General features: G+C 49.2%; 1 protein-coding gene across 1 annotated transcript in view; it reads right to left on the minus strand.

Annotated features, from left to right (window-relative positions):
• Positions 1 to 16,836, minus strand: part of LOC108029084 (protein dachsous) — a 70,589-nt gene that overhangs the window by 6,331 nt on the left and 47,422 nt on the right. Inside the window, exons 3-10 of the mRNA XM_017101171.3 lie at positions 11,389 to 12,061; positions 9,802 to 10,394; positions 8,771 to 9,224; positions 6,874 to 7,376; positions 4,067 to 4,426; positions 3,068 to 3,842; positions 2,562 to 2,969; positions 2,044 to 2,416 (exon numbers count right to left, since the gene is read on the minus strand). Coding sequence (XP_016956660.1) covers positions 2,044 to 2,416; positions 2,562 to 2,969; positions 3,068 to 3,842; positions 4,067 to 4,426; positions 6,874 to 7,376; positions 8,771 to 9,224; positions 9,802 to 10,394; positions 11,389 to 12,061 — 4,139 coding nt within the window. The remainder of the gene's footprint in view (positions 1 to 2,043; positions 2,417 to 2,561; positions 2,970 to 3,067; positions 3,843 to 4,066; positions 4,427 to 6,873; positions 7,377 to 8,770; positions 9,225 to 9,801; positions 10,395 to 11,388; positions 12,062 to 16,836) is intronic.

Here is a 16,836-nt window from a genome sequence, read left to right on the forward strand (position 1 = left end):
GAGGTAATTAAGTCATTTGTTTGTGGTCTTCCCACTGGAGATGCACACTCGCATTAGCATTCGCCCGGCCTGAGTTGAGTTGAGTTGAGTTGGCTTGATCTGCGGCCTCAGTTGACTCGTCTCCTGGACAGAAACTAATCCCGGCAGTCGGGACGGGGCGGCCTGCCTATCGCTATCACGCGGCTCTCTAGAACCACAGAGCTCCCCTGGAACATGTTTGCTGCCACAAATAATAAACCTAAATGATTACAATCCTTCGCAGTTGCAGTCGCAGTCGCCGCCATTCCATTCCATTCCGCGCTTGCATGTTGGCCAATAAAACGAATTTAGCAAATTACAAGCTCATCCCGGGCAGAGGGCCATTTTATGAATTGAATCAGTCAAACTGAAGTGGAAGAACAGCGAGTTGGCTTGTCCAGATCCCAGAGCTCTGAGCTCCTCGGCTCTGCAGTCCGCCTCCCCTTTTTTTGTTTAGCCTGAATGTGAAACAACAGCAGAAATGCTTTCAAGGGTCAGTCATCAGTCCAGGTTGTTGTTGTTTCTGATCATCAGGCTCGGACTTGGGATTTGTGGTTCGGGAGAGAAGGGTTCGGGGAAGGGGCTGGCAATGAGGGACAGGCGACGGCGAACAAGCCAAGTCGGCGATTGGGCCTAGACGGATATTGCACTGGGAAAAAGGTTTGTGTTATGACAAATGAGAGATTGCTGGCCTGAAGAATTTATGGTAATTAATAGCTTGGGGATAATATATATAAAGGACACTTTATTATATCCAAGGTCATAGGAGGAAGCCACCCTTTCGTATGAGTATCCATTTTTTAACATAGTTAAGAATTAGAATACCCTTCTAATATCTTTTAACTATAGAATAACTATTTTACTAGGCATTTCTCTTAGTGTGGTGGTTAGCCCTAAGCTCTCGACTCTGCTCGCTTGTCCATCGCCAGTCAGTCAACTAAGGCCAGGAATGAGAAAAAAATGAAAACTAGCTACATCGGCCTAAACAAGCGGCAGGCGCATTTTTGTCTTTTCCCCTGTTTTGCCTCCCTGTCGCACGGACCACGAAGGCGGGCTTGGGTCCAATCCAGGTACCAAGTTCCGAGCTTGGAGCTCGGAGCTGCGGTACCGACTGCAAGTCCAAGTGCAAGTCCAAGAATAACAACAACGTCACGAATTGTCCCTCCGTCCGTCGGATGGTCTGCTCTACAATTCTGCTCTGTGTGCCATTACCTCGCCATGTGGAGCTCCCCGATCTGTGTTCTCGACTCTGGTCTTTTCTTTATTTCTTTTTTCGGCGGTGGCGGGGATTTCGTTTTTATTGTTTGCCGACAATCAGCGAAAGATAAAAATTGGTACATGACAGCGGATCGCGTTTGTATAAATGGCAACACTGACGCTACTGTCATTTCGAGTGCCCCCTGCCCGGGAACTCCATTCCTGCCTGATTCTCGGCCCCCTCCGATTCCAGGTCCTCCGAGCCCCGGTCTGCTCTGGCCGGAACTGAGCAAGAGCTATGTCAGACGGAACAAGCAATTGTTGTCATCATTGATTGTCAATAAGCATAAATTTGCACCAGAGGGGGCCCAGGAAGGCCTCAAAGAAATGCAGAGTCTTTGAATAAAAGATTGTAGTGCTATATTTATCAGTTTTAGGCCAACTCTTTTCTCCCTGTGCACAGTCAGGGATCCAAGAACACACATGTGAGGACAGAGACTCATTGAGGATGCACGTTGGACTCCATTTCGAGTTTCGGCTCCACCTTAAGCTATTTATAGGAATGTCTGTGCGAGGAGATGGGGGCAAAAGTGGCCAAAAGCCGGAGGAGAGAGGGAGCGGTGATGACAGGAGACGGATTCGCAACATTGTCGCTGGATGCGTAGGATGCCCTGATATGCCTCGGATACATCGATTTCCATGCCGCATTAGTCGGGGAAATTATGGCAATGCTTTTTTGTCGCGTCCTTGCTCGAGATCGGTCTTCCAGATAAGATCAAGCCAAGCAATGACCCACAGGAGATCACCTAAGTACAACTTGAAACTCACCCGACGGTGGTGATTAATCCACTCTGACTGTCGATGGCGAACTGCCATTGGGTTTCGTTGGCCAGGGAGTAAACGAGTCTGGCGTTCACGCCCAAGTCCGCATCCACGGCACTGATCTGCACCACACTCGATCCCAGCGGCGCGTCCTCCTGCACGCTGGCGATGTACTTGCTCAGCTTGAATCTGGGGGCATTGTCGTTCTGATCCTCCACAAAAACGGTGATGTTGCAGTGTCCCTGGCGGCTCTTGGGTTGCCCCCGGTCCGAGGCCTGGATCTGCAGGCTGTACATGGACTGCTGCTCTCTGTCCAAGGAAAGGACACTGAGCTCCCCGGAGCAGGGATCGATGCTGAACTTGTTGCCCAGGTTGCCGCCTGTTAGGAAGGTGGAAATGATAATACAACGATATTAATACTTATTGAAAACAAAGTGTTTAATGGAATATTGTTTGTGCCTCTAGGCACAAGGTAACAAAAGGTAAGAAAAAGCATTTTACAAAAGTATTTTCCTTTATCTTACCCGTAATGCTGTAGATTAGATCCGCATTCGGACCCTCATCCAGATCGCTGGCCACCACAGTGTGGATAACACCCAGCCCACTGTTCTCCGGAACAGAAAGACCATAACAAGATCCTGGTCGGAACTCCGGCGCATTGTCGTTCACGTCCCCTATCGTTACGTAAACAGTGGCCACATCGAAGTGCTGGCCATTCGAAGCCTCTCCATTGCTGTCCGAGGAGCGCTGCTTCCTCACCGCCGCAGAGGACGAGGTGGCCAGGCGGTTGGCGTCTCTAACATAGACGGGCAGGACGTAACTCGCCTGCGACTCCCGATCAAATTGGCCTCGGGTGGTGATGATGCCCCTCTGCCAGTCCACGTGGAACAGATCATTGGCCACGCCTGCGGGAATTTCATAGCTAAGATTGGCTGTGGAAAAATAGGGTAGGAAAGAAGAGTTTGGGTTATAGAAAGTTCATGGTAAATGTATTCTAGAAAATCAAGAAAAATCTTTGAACAATCCTTACCATTTTCAGCACCGTGCAGGGACTTGGCGGTGACCTGCAGGACGAAACTTCCGCTGGGTACGTTTTCCAAGACCGAGGCATGATAAACAGCCTGCAGAAATCGCGGTGGGTTATTGTGGCTGCCTTGCACGATAAGTTGTAGATTTAGGGAGCTCTTCTTGGGCTCCGGCTGCCCATTGTCTTTGGCACTGATAACGAGGCTGAACCGCCCACTTTTCTCCACATCCTCGGCAGCCGGGGGCAGGGATTTGACCAGCTCAATGATCCCTGTCTGGGCATTGATCCTGAATCGGCCCTCTCCATTGCCACCTGTGATTTCGTAGGTGAGGCGTCCATTCTCGCCCGAATCCTCGTCCACGGCCACAATATGGGCCACCACTTCGCCAATCCTGGTGGCATCGCTTATGAAAAGACTGGCTGCCTTGCCACCACTTGTACTTGGGGATACGAACTGCGGGGCATTGTCGTTGGCATCCAGAACTCGCAGTCTCACCGTCACCGAAGTCTGTAGTCTTTCGGTTACGTTCGAGGATTGGTCCAGGGCCTGGACAATCAGTAGGTACTCCTGCACAGCCTCGAAGTCCAGGGGAGCCTGCAGACTGAGTGATCCTGTCAGGGAATCCAGGCCAAAGAGGGGCACTGCCTGCTCCTGGCTTTCGTTCAGCTGGGGAAAATACCGCAGCAGGCGATACTGGAGCTCTCCATTGGTGCCCGTGTCCGCATCCGAGGCCGTAAAGTTGTGGACTATTGTGCCAAGGGGAGTGGCCTCGCTCACCTGCGAAACGCATAGGAAATGCAATAAAATGTAACAATTAAAACTTGCGGTATCAGGTTTTATGATCGGCGATTAGAATCGTTAAAGAGAGAATTTACTGTGAAACGAAACTTTCTATCCCGAGGGTTTCCTAACGTCGTTACAAAGTTATGGAGTGTATAGGCAGGTTTTAAATTCTAAGTCTCAAAGGTACCCAAAACAGTGATATATATTCGTATAATTACCTGCAGATCAATAGGGTCCTGGGGCCATTCGGGGGCATTGTCATTCACATCGGCCACCTCGATCTTCACCGTGATGGCGCTGCTCTGGGGATTATTACTGGCGGTCGTGTCCAGAGCTCTTATTTCCAGTCTGAACTCAGACTGAACCTCCCTGTCCAAGAGGCGAGCCACGACGAGGTTGCCCGAGTGACGATCTATGTCGAAGGCGGCCTCAATCAAGTCCTTGGTCAGGGGATTCAGGGTATAGGTGACCCTCAGGTCCTCGAAGGACTCCTCCACACTGTTTCGCACCACATCCGCCGGTCGCTCGCTGGGGCTGATGGAGCCGACCACATGGCCCACGACGGCATCCTCGCGTACCTGCGCAAATACCAATTATAGATTATTTTCGAGGCTTATTAAGGGGAATATGGGAATATGGGAGTATGTGAGTATGGGAGGGGCGGTCGCAAAGAGGAGGATGCCGACTCTTGGGTCGCTCTACTTGGACCTGGTTGTGTTGTTCGGCGCGTATCTTAATCTCAACAACAGTGTTGAAAATCCAATCTTAAAGCAATAATTCATACTTCAAGATTACGAAGGCAGCAAACATTTAAAAATTTCATTCCCCCTTCCAGGCCGAAAAAGAAGAGAGGCCACAGAGCAGAGGAACCAGAATCTGGAGAGGAAGCCCGTCCAGTCTCGGGTCTCGAGTCCCAACTGCCAAGTCCCAAGTCGCCGACCAATGGCATTAAAAAGAAATTATGCATTCCGACCAAGTTGGCGGCCCCGAAAATCACTGCAGAAAAATGTTGTGAGCCATATGAGCGGCGGGCTCTCGGGAGACGGGCTGAGGGGTGGGGGGTGAGGGAAGAATCTCCAAAGACTGAAGAAGACTCCGCTCAAGAATTTAATATGCAAAACCGCAAAAACCGTTCCAAGAGGTCCCTCCGACCAAAAAAATGGAACGAAACAAGAAAGGTTCTCTCTTGCAGCGGGTATCTTTTTTCATAAAATAAAAACATTGCAAATATTGTTTGGGTCGCCAAAATGGAGACACAAAAATGACAGTCACGAGATTTATGCTCCGCCAAGATTACGCAGTTGGCTGCCTCGAAAAGGGCGGGGGTGCACTTGGAAAAAATGTGGATTCCTTTAACAGCTATATCCCCAAAAAGGGTTGGTTCTTTATTTCAGACTTATAAAAGTTTTGAAAGAAATTTTTTCTGCTTTGTGTAAACTGTTCCCTCTTAAAGGGATACTGATTTGCTTTCCAAATGTTACTAAAGCAATCTCATTTTCCCCAGTGCAAGGTTAACTAACGACTACTGGAGGCTGCGGTTTGTGCATTTCGGTTTTGGCCAAATTATTCACAGAGCCCAGCCACAAAAATGGCGAATGATTTGTTCTGCACTTTTATGGCAGGCTTTTCAAGAACGGGGAAAAAGGGCATAAGGGCCCCGGGGGTCGAAGGCAGAAGGCAGAAGGGGCTCTGCCGCCGGCGGGGGAATTGCTTAATTACATCGGATTTATTTGTGGCAATCCGTCGCTGAGTAATTGGCATCAGCGGTCGAGGACGACTTTGCGGCGGAGTGCGTCTCTGTTAGTTCAACGCCAACGCAAAGGAACAAAGGCCGAAACGAGAAGGCGGCGCAGTATCAAAGCGAAGGCAAAAGGCCGACCGAAATGCAACGAAATGTGTCAATTTTAATTGTGGCCGAAGCGGATTTAAGGGACGCACAAGGTCCCGACCTGGGATCCTCGGGTTTTGTTCTGGGGAAGATAGCCCCCTCCTTGACAGACTCTGCCCTTGCGCTGCGAGAGGCAATTAAATGCATGTCAAAGCGTCGCAGCCATCAGCGGTTGAGGCCGCGTTTCAGTCCGAATCCGGGGAAAACCTGGGACCGGGGGAGGCCGCCGAGCCGGGTACTTGGGAGTGGAGAGTATGCAAAACATGTGCGAATCGAACGTGATAAAAATGTTAAAGGGTTCCCAAGCAAAAGGAAGGGCAGGGAGCGGAGCAGCATGCCGAAATCTAAGCAGGCGAGTTCCTCGAGGCACGAGGCTGCTCCTCCTTCAACATCCTCCGCCCTCCGGTTCTCTGATCTCTCAACTGACGTCTCGAATCGCACTTAATAGGCCTGGCCGAGATCTCCTCCAGCTGGAGGAGGATGAGCAAGGGAAGGAGGAGGCGACTTGTCACAGAGCATAGTGACAATTACGCGTGCGCAATGAAAACGCCGACAATGGAGGAGGATGAATAGGCGTGCACTGTGAAAAACCAGAGCTTAAAACTCTGTTCCAGTTTTAAACACATTGGCAATACTTGGTCCTTCGATGCGGATAAGTATGTAATCAGTCGCCCAGAAATGCAGTACACTTTTCCAAAGTGTAAGTTCGGCTCTCAGGGCTTTAAATGCAAATCGCGACACTTCCCACGTCCGTGGCACTCTGTGACATCTGCTTCCGAGCTCTTTAAAGGGGCGGCAGTGGGAGTGGGAACAGCACCAGGAGGCGGAGGTGACCAGGAAGGGACTCGGTGGGGCAGAGTCGTGTTCTCGGCCATTGTCACGTGAGGCTCTCGGCTGCGGCTACAAATCATCCGCCGCAACAAAGGCGGCAAGGCAAAAGCACTTGGCTAAAAGCGAGAAAACTGGAAAAGGCGACAAACGCGCTGCTCACGATCGCGGGGAAAACGGTCGTGTAAAACTAGAAGCGTCAAATAGACAAAAGTTTTCCAGGAAACCAACTTTGTGACCCCATCCTCGTAGCATCCCAGCCCATGCCATCCCATCCCGAAGTGACCCTCGCATAAATCTAGCACTCACCCTGAAGACCAAGCTGGAACTGGTGAATGTCGGGCGGTTGTCGTTCAGGTCCAAGACCTCGACGCGCAGCATCCGCACCGTCTCCCTGGGCGGACTTCCGCCATCGGAGGCGGCCACTCCCAGTCGATAGATGCTGCGCTCCTCGTGATCCAAGATCACGCGAGTGCGGATCACCCCGCTGCTGGGGTCGATGCTGAACAGACCGTGTCCATCGGAGTCGCGTCCCTTGACAATCGAGTAGGTGATGGACGCATTCTGGCCGTAGTCCCGATCGATGGCCCGGATCCGCACCACTTCAGTTCCTGGCGGTTGCTCCTCCCTCACGCTCACCACGTCCTCCTGCGGATCGGCGATCTCGGGGGCATTATCGTTGACATCGGTAACGTGGACGCGAACGGGAACTCGGGCACTTCTCACCGGGGTTCCCTGGTCGCGGGCCTCCACCACAAGGTCGTAAAGTTCTCGGAGCTCCCGATCAAGGGGCTCGCGGGTGGAGATTTCCCCTGAAAACGCGGATAAAAATACAAGTTTATTTGCATACCAAATACTCAGCAAAACACTTTCAGATGCTAGTGCTCAAACACCCAAAAATGAATTTTTATGAAAAATGGACTTGTTGAAATAATCAGACACAAGAAATAGCCATTAGGACTCTAATAACTCATAAATAAAACGAAGAACTCTGTAAAGACTTCAGCTTCCAACATTTTTATGGGGTTTCAAAGTAGTTAAATTTTTCAGCACACACATAAGTTTTCAATAAATGTGAAATATAATTGGTTTTAGAAATATTTACGAATAATTCAAAACTGGTTGTGGCCAACACTTTTTCATGGCTTCTCAAAATAGTTATGCTCTTAGCACTTGCAGAATTTTCTGATAAATGTGAAACATGATTGTAGTTGGGATTTTTTCGCCAGCAAGAATAAAGTTATCGAAATAGTTCGGAACAGGTTTCGGAGTTTTGTAAGCGTACTATTATTTTAAATTAAATTATTCCATATCGAGGACTACTTTTGCCGCATAATGGCAGGCCGGGGGGAGTGGGTGCATTGTTGCCGCCTAACTGGGTCGCCGATGATTAATGCCCCGAAAGAAATTCATGTCATGCGAGTGCCGGCGGAGCGGAACCTGTTTGCCAGGATTAGCTGCACGAGATTTCCATATTTAATTTAAATGAGACGAGACGGAGAGGTGTCCCCGCAAAAGTATCCGAGAGAACGGCTCGCCTCCAGCGGACACGCACATGGATGTGGATGTGGATGTGGATGCGAGGCGAGCTCGGACACGGACAGTGGCTGGATGTCAGGCCAATGATATTCCATTGACGGATGAGCTGACAGCGTTAAAACTGTTGTTGCCCGAACACTAATAGTCAGGCATCGGCATCGGCATTGGGATCGGGAATCGGGCCCCGCGTTTGAGACCCACTACCCAGTCGAGATCTCGGGTATCTCGGCGATCGCATTTTATCGCTTGGCAGGAACAGGTTTGCCATGCGCTTGATCTATGGGCCAGTGGCGAATCAGGAGATGCACTGGGAGAAATACCTCCGAAATTCCTTTTGGAGTTGGTGAAAAATAAAATTAGGGAGATGAGGGTTTCCTTGAAGTTGAAAGAAGCCCATTCAGTAGGGACTTGTGTGTGTCGACAGATCGCCGGAAGAACAACAACTCCTAAAATTCTTCTTACAAAATCGTTAAAATCTGACTATTTTTTTCGCTGTGGAAGCAATGTAAGCTGGATCTCCTTTGGAGCTTTGAGGAGCAGTAATGAATGACCGTGGGTCATGGCTGGTGGCTTGACAGTTGCCACCGCCACCGGAGCCGCGTTGAGTGAGTTGTTCGCTGTTAGAGCGGCCTTAATTTATGGCCAAAAGGAAGCCCGCCCGACTCACCTGTGACGGGATGCACCTGGAAGCTGGAGTTGGCCGGCAGCAGGCTGTATCTGATGGCTGCGTTCTCGCCGAGATCCAGATCGTCGGCGGAGACCACTCCCACAACGGAGCCCCTCCGGAGGTTCTCCTCGATTCGGAACTCGTACTTGGACTTGTGGAACTTGGGATCATTGTCGTTGGCGTCCAGGACTCGAACTATGACCCGTGTCTTGGCATGGGCAGCGGGAGTGCCGTTGTCCGTGGCCAAAACAGTCAGCTGGTAGCGATCCCTGGTCTCGCGATCCAGCGGAGCACGCAGGTATATCCAGCCGGAGTTGGGGAAAATGCCAAAGTGCTGGGCCACATCCGAACTGCTAATGGAGCTCGTGACATTGTCCACTCCGGCGTCCACAATCCTATAGGTGATCCTGGCATTGTTGCCCGTGTCCAGATCGCTGGCATTAACCTGAATAATCTGGAAATAGAGAAGCGGTGGAGCGGTCAGAGACAAAAGTCGGAGCACGGAATACTAAAGTGGGGAATGCATCAATCATTTGAGACCGAGAGCAGCCAAGAGTCTGCGTCTGTGTATCTGGCAGGCCTCTGGAGAACTCGTTTCCGATGCCAAAGATATGAAGTGATTTTATGATCAAAACTAGTTCAGGCCAAAGAACCGAACTGGCTGCGCTGAAGGGAGACCGAGAGCCGGCTCTTGGGAGCCAAAGAGCCCAAGAGCTCAAGAGCCCAAGATCCAAGAGCCACGGTCTTCAGCCGGTAGGAGCTCCTCCTGGGTGTTGAGATATTTTCAACGCGATATGACGGCTGCCTGACAAAAGCGTGACTTTTAGTGGCTGTTAATCAAATTTATGTGGCCCATTTAGTTTGCATTACACAGATTTATTTTTCAATAAAACACCCTCAGCAGCAGCCATCGGATTGGAAAGGCCTCTTAGGCGAGAGAAATAGTATTTAGGCAATACTTAAGGTTATTTAATAGAAGCATTCAGTTAATGGTTGTTTTAAGTGAAGGATATAATATCTTTAGTAGTTACCTGTGCATTAATGGAGCGCGATTCGGAAACGTTCACCGAGTACTCGTCCCTTTCGAAAACTGGAGGATTGTCGTTCACATCCTGGACATCCACCAGGATGGTCAGGTTCGTAGAAAGACTCGGAACTCCACCATCGGTGGCGGTCACAATCAGGGAGTGGCGTTGCGAGGTCTCGTAGTCCAAGGGCTGGGACAGGACCAAGTGGCCGGATCTCGCATCTATGGCAAAGAGCCTCTTTCCCGCATCCCTGACCAGGCTGTAGCTAACTTGGCCACTGCTCCCCGAATCCTTGTCGTGGGCGTGGGCAGCATAGAGGGGGGCTCCCAGTTCGGCGTTCTCCGGCACGGAAATCCTGACGACACTGGCCTCGAATTCCGGGGCATTATCGTTGACGTCCTCTACTTCGATGTTGACCTGGGTGTGCCCATAAACCGGAGGCTCTCCCAAGGTGGCTTGGATGTTCAGCAGCACCTGGGACTTCGCTTCGTGATCTAGGGGCCTAGCTATGCGTATGTTTCCGGAGCTGGCTTCTATGCTGAAATAGCCATCGGGATCGCCAGAGTATATCGAATACCTCACCGGACTGCGATGGGCTGTAAATTAAATGCAAATTGTGTTGTATTAAAGGTTTCGTTGAAAATGTTCTATCTTTAAGTAAGCCGGGTGAGTCCTCTTTGAGATACCAGCATCTTAAGGATGGAATTCAGGTTAACATTCTCATTTCGCGAGTGATGAAAGACCACTGCAATTATTTCTACCTCACTCTTCTCCTTCGGCACATAAAGTTGAAGGAACTCCGAAATACGAAATTAGGAGCCGCCGCTGCTCATTAAAAGCCATTCAAAGGCCTCGACAATGAGTTGCAGGAACAATAGAATGGAGCTGGAGAGGGAGAAGGAGCTCTCGTCACCGATTGACACATGAGGCAGGTAGGAGTGGACGGAGCTGGGGATGGAGATGGGGCACCACATACAAAGAATGGGGCATAAAAGGAAGTGCACAGCGAAAGCAGCAAATTAAACCGCAAAATCATTTTGCATAGCCAGCGCTGATCGTGGATCGTCTGGGACTCATTCCTACTTCAAGTTGGGCTCTGGAGCTTGGAGCTTGGAGTCTGAAACTGGAACTCACAACGGGCCCTTGTATCGTGCCCAGAGTTCGGTTCAACTCGATGACGAGGACGTCGTTGATGGGTGCAGATTTCTGCCGAAATTTGCGTTTGAAGTGTTTTGCTTTGGCTTTGTTGCTGTGGCTGAAAAGGCCCGAAAAGCCTTTAACTTGGACTGTGTTTGTAAGCATGAATGTGCCTTGGCATCTTGGGACGTACTCATTTTGGATGAGTATTTTAAATTTCCAAATGTTAAATGAGTGCCTAATAAATCAGATGCAACTAATATATATATATCTTTTAAAGGGTATCTAAGAGTAACATATTTTTGCAGTTGTTTTGTTCGATTTTTTAAATTTTTTCCCATTTTTTTATCTTTATCCTAAGCTTCATCAAGTGTGCATATTTTGATTTCCAGATCACTGAACTAATAAATGCGCTTAGCAAAAATAAAATACTTCCAAGGATATAATACTCACCGGTGTCCCCACTCGTAGCTATCACCGAGCCCACGACCGTGCCCCTCGGAATGTCCTCCTTGACGTAGTAATTGTATCTGGCCTTTTCGAAGATCGGAGGTCGCTGCATGGCGTCGATGATGCTCAGAAAGACGACGGCATCGGCAGCGCTCCTTAGATTACCGCCGTCGGTTGCCGAGATGTTTAGCATGTGCATGGGCTGTGTTCGAACGGACAGCATATCCGGACGGGCCACGAAGATCTCACCGGAGGATCGATCAATCCGGAAGATACCCGCCTCGTTGCCGGCCACAATCCTGTACGACACCTGGCCAAAGTTACCGGAGTCGGGATCCGTGGCCACCACGGCGACAATTGGCGTACTCGAGGCCTGCGACGGGGCACTCGAGGACTCCCTCAGCGACACATTGTACTCCCGGGGATAGAAAACCGGTCGGTTGTCATTCACATCCGTCAGCTGCATTTTGATCATGGCCGTGGTGCTCAGACCTCCTCGGTCCGTGGCCAGTACGGGAAATTCGTAGCTACTCCTCCGCTCGAAGTCAAGTTCGCCGACTATGCAAATCTCCCCGGATGCGGAGCGCACTTCGAATTCGGTGAGGTGCTTGAACCCCTCGCCCAGGGTGTAGTTCACCATGGCATTTACTCCGCAATCCGGATCACTGGCAGAAACCTAGAAAACAGAAAAACATCAAATCAATAAATAGGTACTTCCAGTTTTTGTAAAATAAAGATATGGTTGACTCCCAAATAATGTGGTTCTCAGGTGCTTACGAATTGTATAGATACTCAAGAGAATGTGGAATAAAATTGCAAATTAAGAGCACTGCTTTCGGTCATGTATTGCATATTCCAACAGGTACAAATGAAGTTGTCAAAATTTTAATTTGATTTACAGGCAGCTGCTGCCGTTGGCTTTTTGGGCTCCCATTCCGGGGCTTATCTCCCTGCGCTGTTCAGGGCTTAATTTGGCAATTTGTTATGCTCGGGATCGGGAGTTGGAGGCCCTCCGCCCCCGAAGTGCCGTCGTATCTGGCGAATGTCAACTTCAATTTGGGCCCAGGCCCGGTGTGAATCACGGGCAGAAAGGTTGCCGGATTGCTGGGAAATGGGGACAATGACCCCGCTTAATGGCGGCCAATTAGTTGGCATTTTGCGTAATCGACATTTGCATTCTGTTGGCTGTCTGTCCGTGCGAGCCAAAGGAAAGGAACTGCAGAGTGGGAACCGGGATAGGCTGTTGCAATGACTGGGAGTTGTCTTATAAATAGCCAACCAGCGGGGGCAGGCATCGATCGCATTTTGACGCCAACGAACAAGCCGAGAAACCAGCAATTAAAACTGTCATTATTTCACTTTAAGTAGGAGGCGGAGGAGGCCGGAGGCCAGGGGAGAACCTTTCCCTTCCCTTCCCCAATCGGAGGCAACAGGCAAAACAAACGAATGAAGTAAAACTATGGGGCAAAGCACACTGGGATATAGATAGTCAAATTAAGCAATAATAAATATCCAACAATTTTTTAAAATGTAGAAGCAAAACCGAAATTTAAAAATTTTAGTTTAGAAAATAAAAGGGCTAAATCTTCAGAATGCTTAAAATGATTACTCATTTTAGCAAGATCACCGGAAGCGCTCTGATTTTTTCGTTGTGTATCTGAAGCCCTTCCCCAGACCGTCAGTTTAGAGTCCAGACTGATATGCATTTAAAGCGAAACGTGTCCGGGATCCCAGCACCCAGTGGTTGGGCTCCTCTCGTTGAATTTCAGCGCTAATTACACTTTTTGAAGGTCTGGTTACCGGGTACTGGGACTTGGACTTGGTCGGAAGCCTGGCGGAGATCTGCTTAGATTGTTGCTGCGACTAAAGACTTTCATTAAGCTTAGTTGGGCAGCAGTTTAAACCCGTTTAACCCGGCCGGTGAAATTGTCGCCAGCCGAGTGGACGGGGGCAGTTCCAGCTCTGCGATGGGATGCGGGTTTCGGGATATGCGAACTGGGATGGGACGTCGTCAGGCCAGAGATTGGCAATTTTATCTGTCAACAACATGGAAGTTCTGTGCAACTGTTTTCGAGGATCTGAAAGAGGAGGCGGAAAGGGTCCAGGGCTAAATAAATGCACGCCCACACGAATCGAAGGGGATTCTGTAAGGATCGTGGGCTGGAAATAAAACGGGCAGGGAATCTACACTTGGAGAAAATAAAGATGTGGTGGTAACCTTCTCAGTTTTAGAGACTCTATATTAAAAACGTGAAAAAATTAAATAAGGTCCATCTTTATTCCACTTTGTTTTTATTTCAAGTGTGATCTTGGCCCTGATAAGCTGAAAACCGTACAGAGGACAGCTGCCTTTGGGGCTGTGGTTATGTCCACAGCAGAAACAGGCAGCAGTGAAAGGCAAATCAAATCGAAGGCAGTGAAGCCCCAAAGCCAAAGCCAAGTGACATCTTTCAGGCAGCCAGAAACATAAAAAATACCCAAAAATAAATATCAAAATGCAAACAATTCAAGTTCGTTTGTGCCCAACACGCTTTTCATATGTACGAAGTGAGGAAGTCGAGAGTTATTCATCTTTGTCAGCACGCATTTCTCACACTCTCCTGCAGGTGGGGATACCAAAAGGGGCAACAGGGGCAGGTGGGGCAGCATTCAATGACCAATTATGGCCTAACAAGGCCTCCAACTCCAAACTCTGACTGGGACTCCGACTCCAAAGTCCCAGCTTCTGCTTTCGGCTGCTGTTGATGTATGCAAATAAGCTGTCAAAAGTAATTTCATTCAATTACCTTATTTAACGTACAAAAACCAAAACGAGCAGAGACAGAGTTGCAGAGAGAGAGAGAGAGATGGGTATATAGTGAAAGAGAGAGGGCAACGGGGAGTTGGCTCAAACCCAAGCAGTTAACAACAAAAGGATGAAGATGATTGCTGGAACAGAACGCTCCTCAGCAGCCATGCGGATGCTCGTGGTTGCAGTTTGATTAACACTTGTACACCGAGAAAATATTTCAAGTATACAACTTTTAGTTCACGAATAAAACAAATTAAAAGTGAAGTGAGTGCTCCGCCACACCGGGGGCGCCATATTATTTGAAATTAAATAAATAACTTGCGTTGTAAAAAATCTTCAATTAAAAATTATTTGTAAAACATCTTAAATTTTAGCACAGCGTTTAAAACAAAACACGTATTTAATTTTGTTAACTGTAACGCATTTTCTTACAGTGCTAATGGCACAGCATCGGCGAGAGGGCTAAGTCACACCACGGTTCTGGCTAATAGAAGTTGGCCAAATGTCGGTCGTGTCTCTGGCGTGGATTATCACCGAAGCGAGTGGAGTGAGTGGCGCAGAGCCAAGTCACTGAAGTCTGTGAGTCCGAGGCCAGCGAGCAGTTTTGATAAGACATCCCCGGAGCAGGGAACTTTGAGGCATTGCGACTGTGGAACTCTGGGTCTCAGAGCCCGAAACTCACTTCGCGAATCGCAGCGTGCGGCTGCTTGCATATTTCTTATGCAATTTCCGGCAGATGTGGATGATTTAGCTGGCCCCGCCGCAACGACCAATACGAAATGTGGCTGATGAGAAATGGCTACGTGCTCGCAAGTGCCGGGTCCGACTTAATTTTTTTGTCTTACTCGCTTCGACCTAGCTAGAGCACTTTTCGGCCCCTCTTAACACACGCCTCGACAGTCGTCATCAATCCCCTGCCAATAATTTAGATTCGGTGTGTGAAACCCAATACGAGCCCCATCCCGATTGAGGTGAAGAAAGTGTTTGCCATGTGGGCGGCGTCGCTGGGGCTTCGATGTGCCAATCCATGTTTGGCGCGAGCAGAAAGCGTGAAATGTCTGCGGTCTTCGCACAGAGCACTCTCCCCACACTGCGCGAAAAAGTCCAAAGGCCTCGAGGGTTTCTCAGAAATCAAGGTATTCTATCCAATTCAACACCATAGTGATCGTCATTACTTCTCGACGTGCACCTTATTCACCCCACTGCGGTTTTATCCAACAGGTGATTGACCAGCAATCGAATTAGTTATAAAGACATTTACTTCGCTGAGGGCTCGGCGCTGAAGACTGTCTTCTGCGCACCGGGAGAATCCTCTGCGGCGTGTGAAGATTTCACACTTTTGCCTTGATTAGTCACGGGCCTCGCACCTCCCCGACTCCCCGAACTTTTTCGCGGGGTCTCCAACATGGCAGCTGATTTATGTTGACGCCTTATCAGGGCCCCCCAATATTTATTGCAATTTTTATAAATTATTTTTCTCGCTCTCTCAAAGATGCGCCATCGAAGAGCTGAAGATTTATATGTGAGCAGATGTGATGGGGCCGCACCACCGGGAAAGTGGTGCAGCTCAGGGGCGGGGGGCGTGGCGGTGATGGTGCGGCAGCGAAAGGTGGGAACGATCTATTTCTGTTTGCTTTTCTGTGGCTCGGACTGGGCTCTTCCCCTGGTGTTGTTGTGCTCTCCGTTGTCGCTGTGCATCGTCAAACACCAAAAAGCAATTCTAACAGTTGTTGCACCGCTGCAGCACCACTGCACCAGCATTGCACCACCGCTGTGCCGCTTGTCGTGTTATTAGGAATTTTTAATTTTCCGGTATAGATTTCTGACTTGTTCTCCGCTGCGTTCTCTACGCTGTAATGTTTTTCCAGCACTGAGAAAAAACATTGCAGAATGGATTCTTAAGAGAAATGCATGTAATTTATAGTCGCTAGAAAATCTTAATGAGATCAACTCTCCATTGAGATGAAAGAAGGTGCGTCAGAGTCCTTTTACAGCAGAATCAGAAAGCTAATCGTTTCCTGATAGTATTTCCCCACTTAGTTTTCCCAGTGCGGTTCTCCGCTCCGTGCTCTCCCCCAGAACTCCACTGCTCCACCTTGTCTCTGAGTGGTGCAGTGGTGCTGGGGCATCATCAAAATGCATCTAACAAGGTTGTTAGGTGTTAAATAAGTGTGCTTAAAAATTTATCTTGTACATTTCTTCCTTCATTTGATTTATGTTGGCTGGCACTTGGCTCTGCAGCTGTCTTCTTAGCCAATGCCAGTGCCCATTACCATTACCCCGGTGTGCCACGCCCCCCGTATGGTTGCCCCGTTTACGGTTCAACTTTTGGGAGGCGGCGGGGCAGGACTCAACTTTTGCTTTCGCCGCAGCGAGAAAAACAGCGTCTATTGATAAATCAAAATACCAATAGGTGCGTGAGCAGGGTGGTGCAGGGTGGTGCGGAGCGGCAGGGTGGTGCAGAGTGGGGGAGATTTACATTTACCCGCTGGCCATGGACTTGACTGCGGATCTGCGAGGCTGCGTCTGCAAATGGCCAAAAACATGCGAACAGCACAGCACAACTGGCCAGGGAAAAGGAGGAAAATGTTTTGGGAGGAAAGAAATAGTGGCGAGTGGGGGAATGAATGCGTTTCTTGTGTTTCAAATGCCTCTACGAT

Source organism: Drosophila biarmipes, chromosome 2L, assembly GCF_025231255.1.
Source record: "Drosophila biarmipes strain raj3 chromosome 2L, RU_DBia_V1.1, whole genome shotgun sequence".
In the NCBI taxonomy this organism is placed as follows: Eukaryota; Metazoa; Arthropoda; class Insecta; order Diptera; family Drosophilidae; genus Drosophila; species Drosophila biarmipes.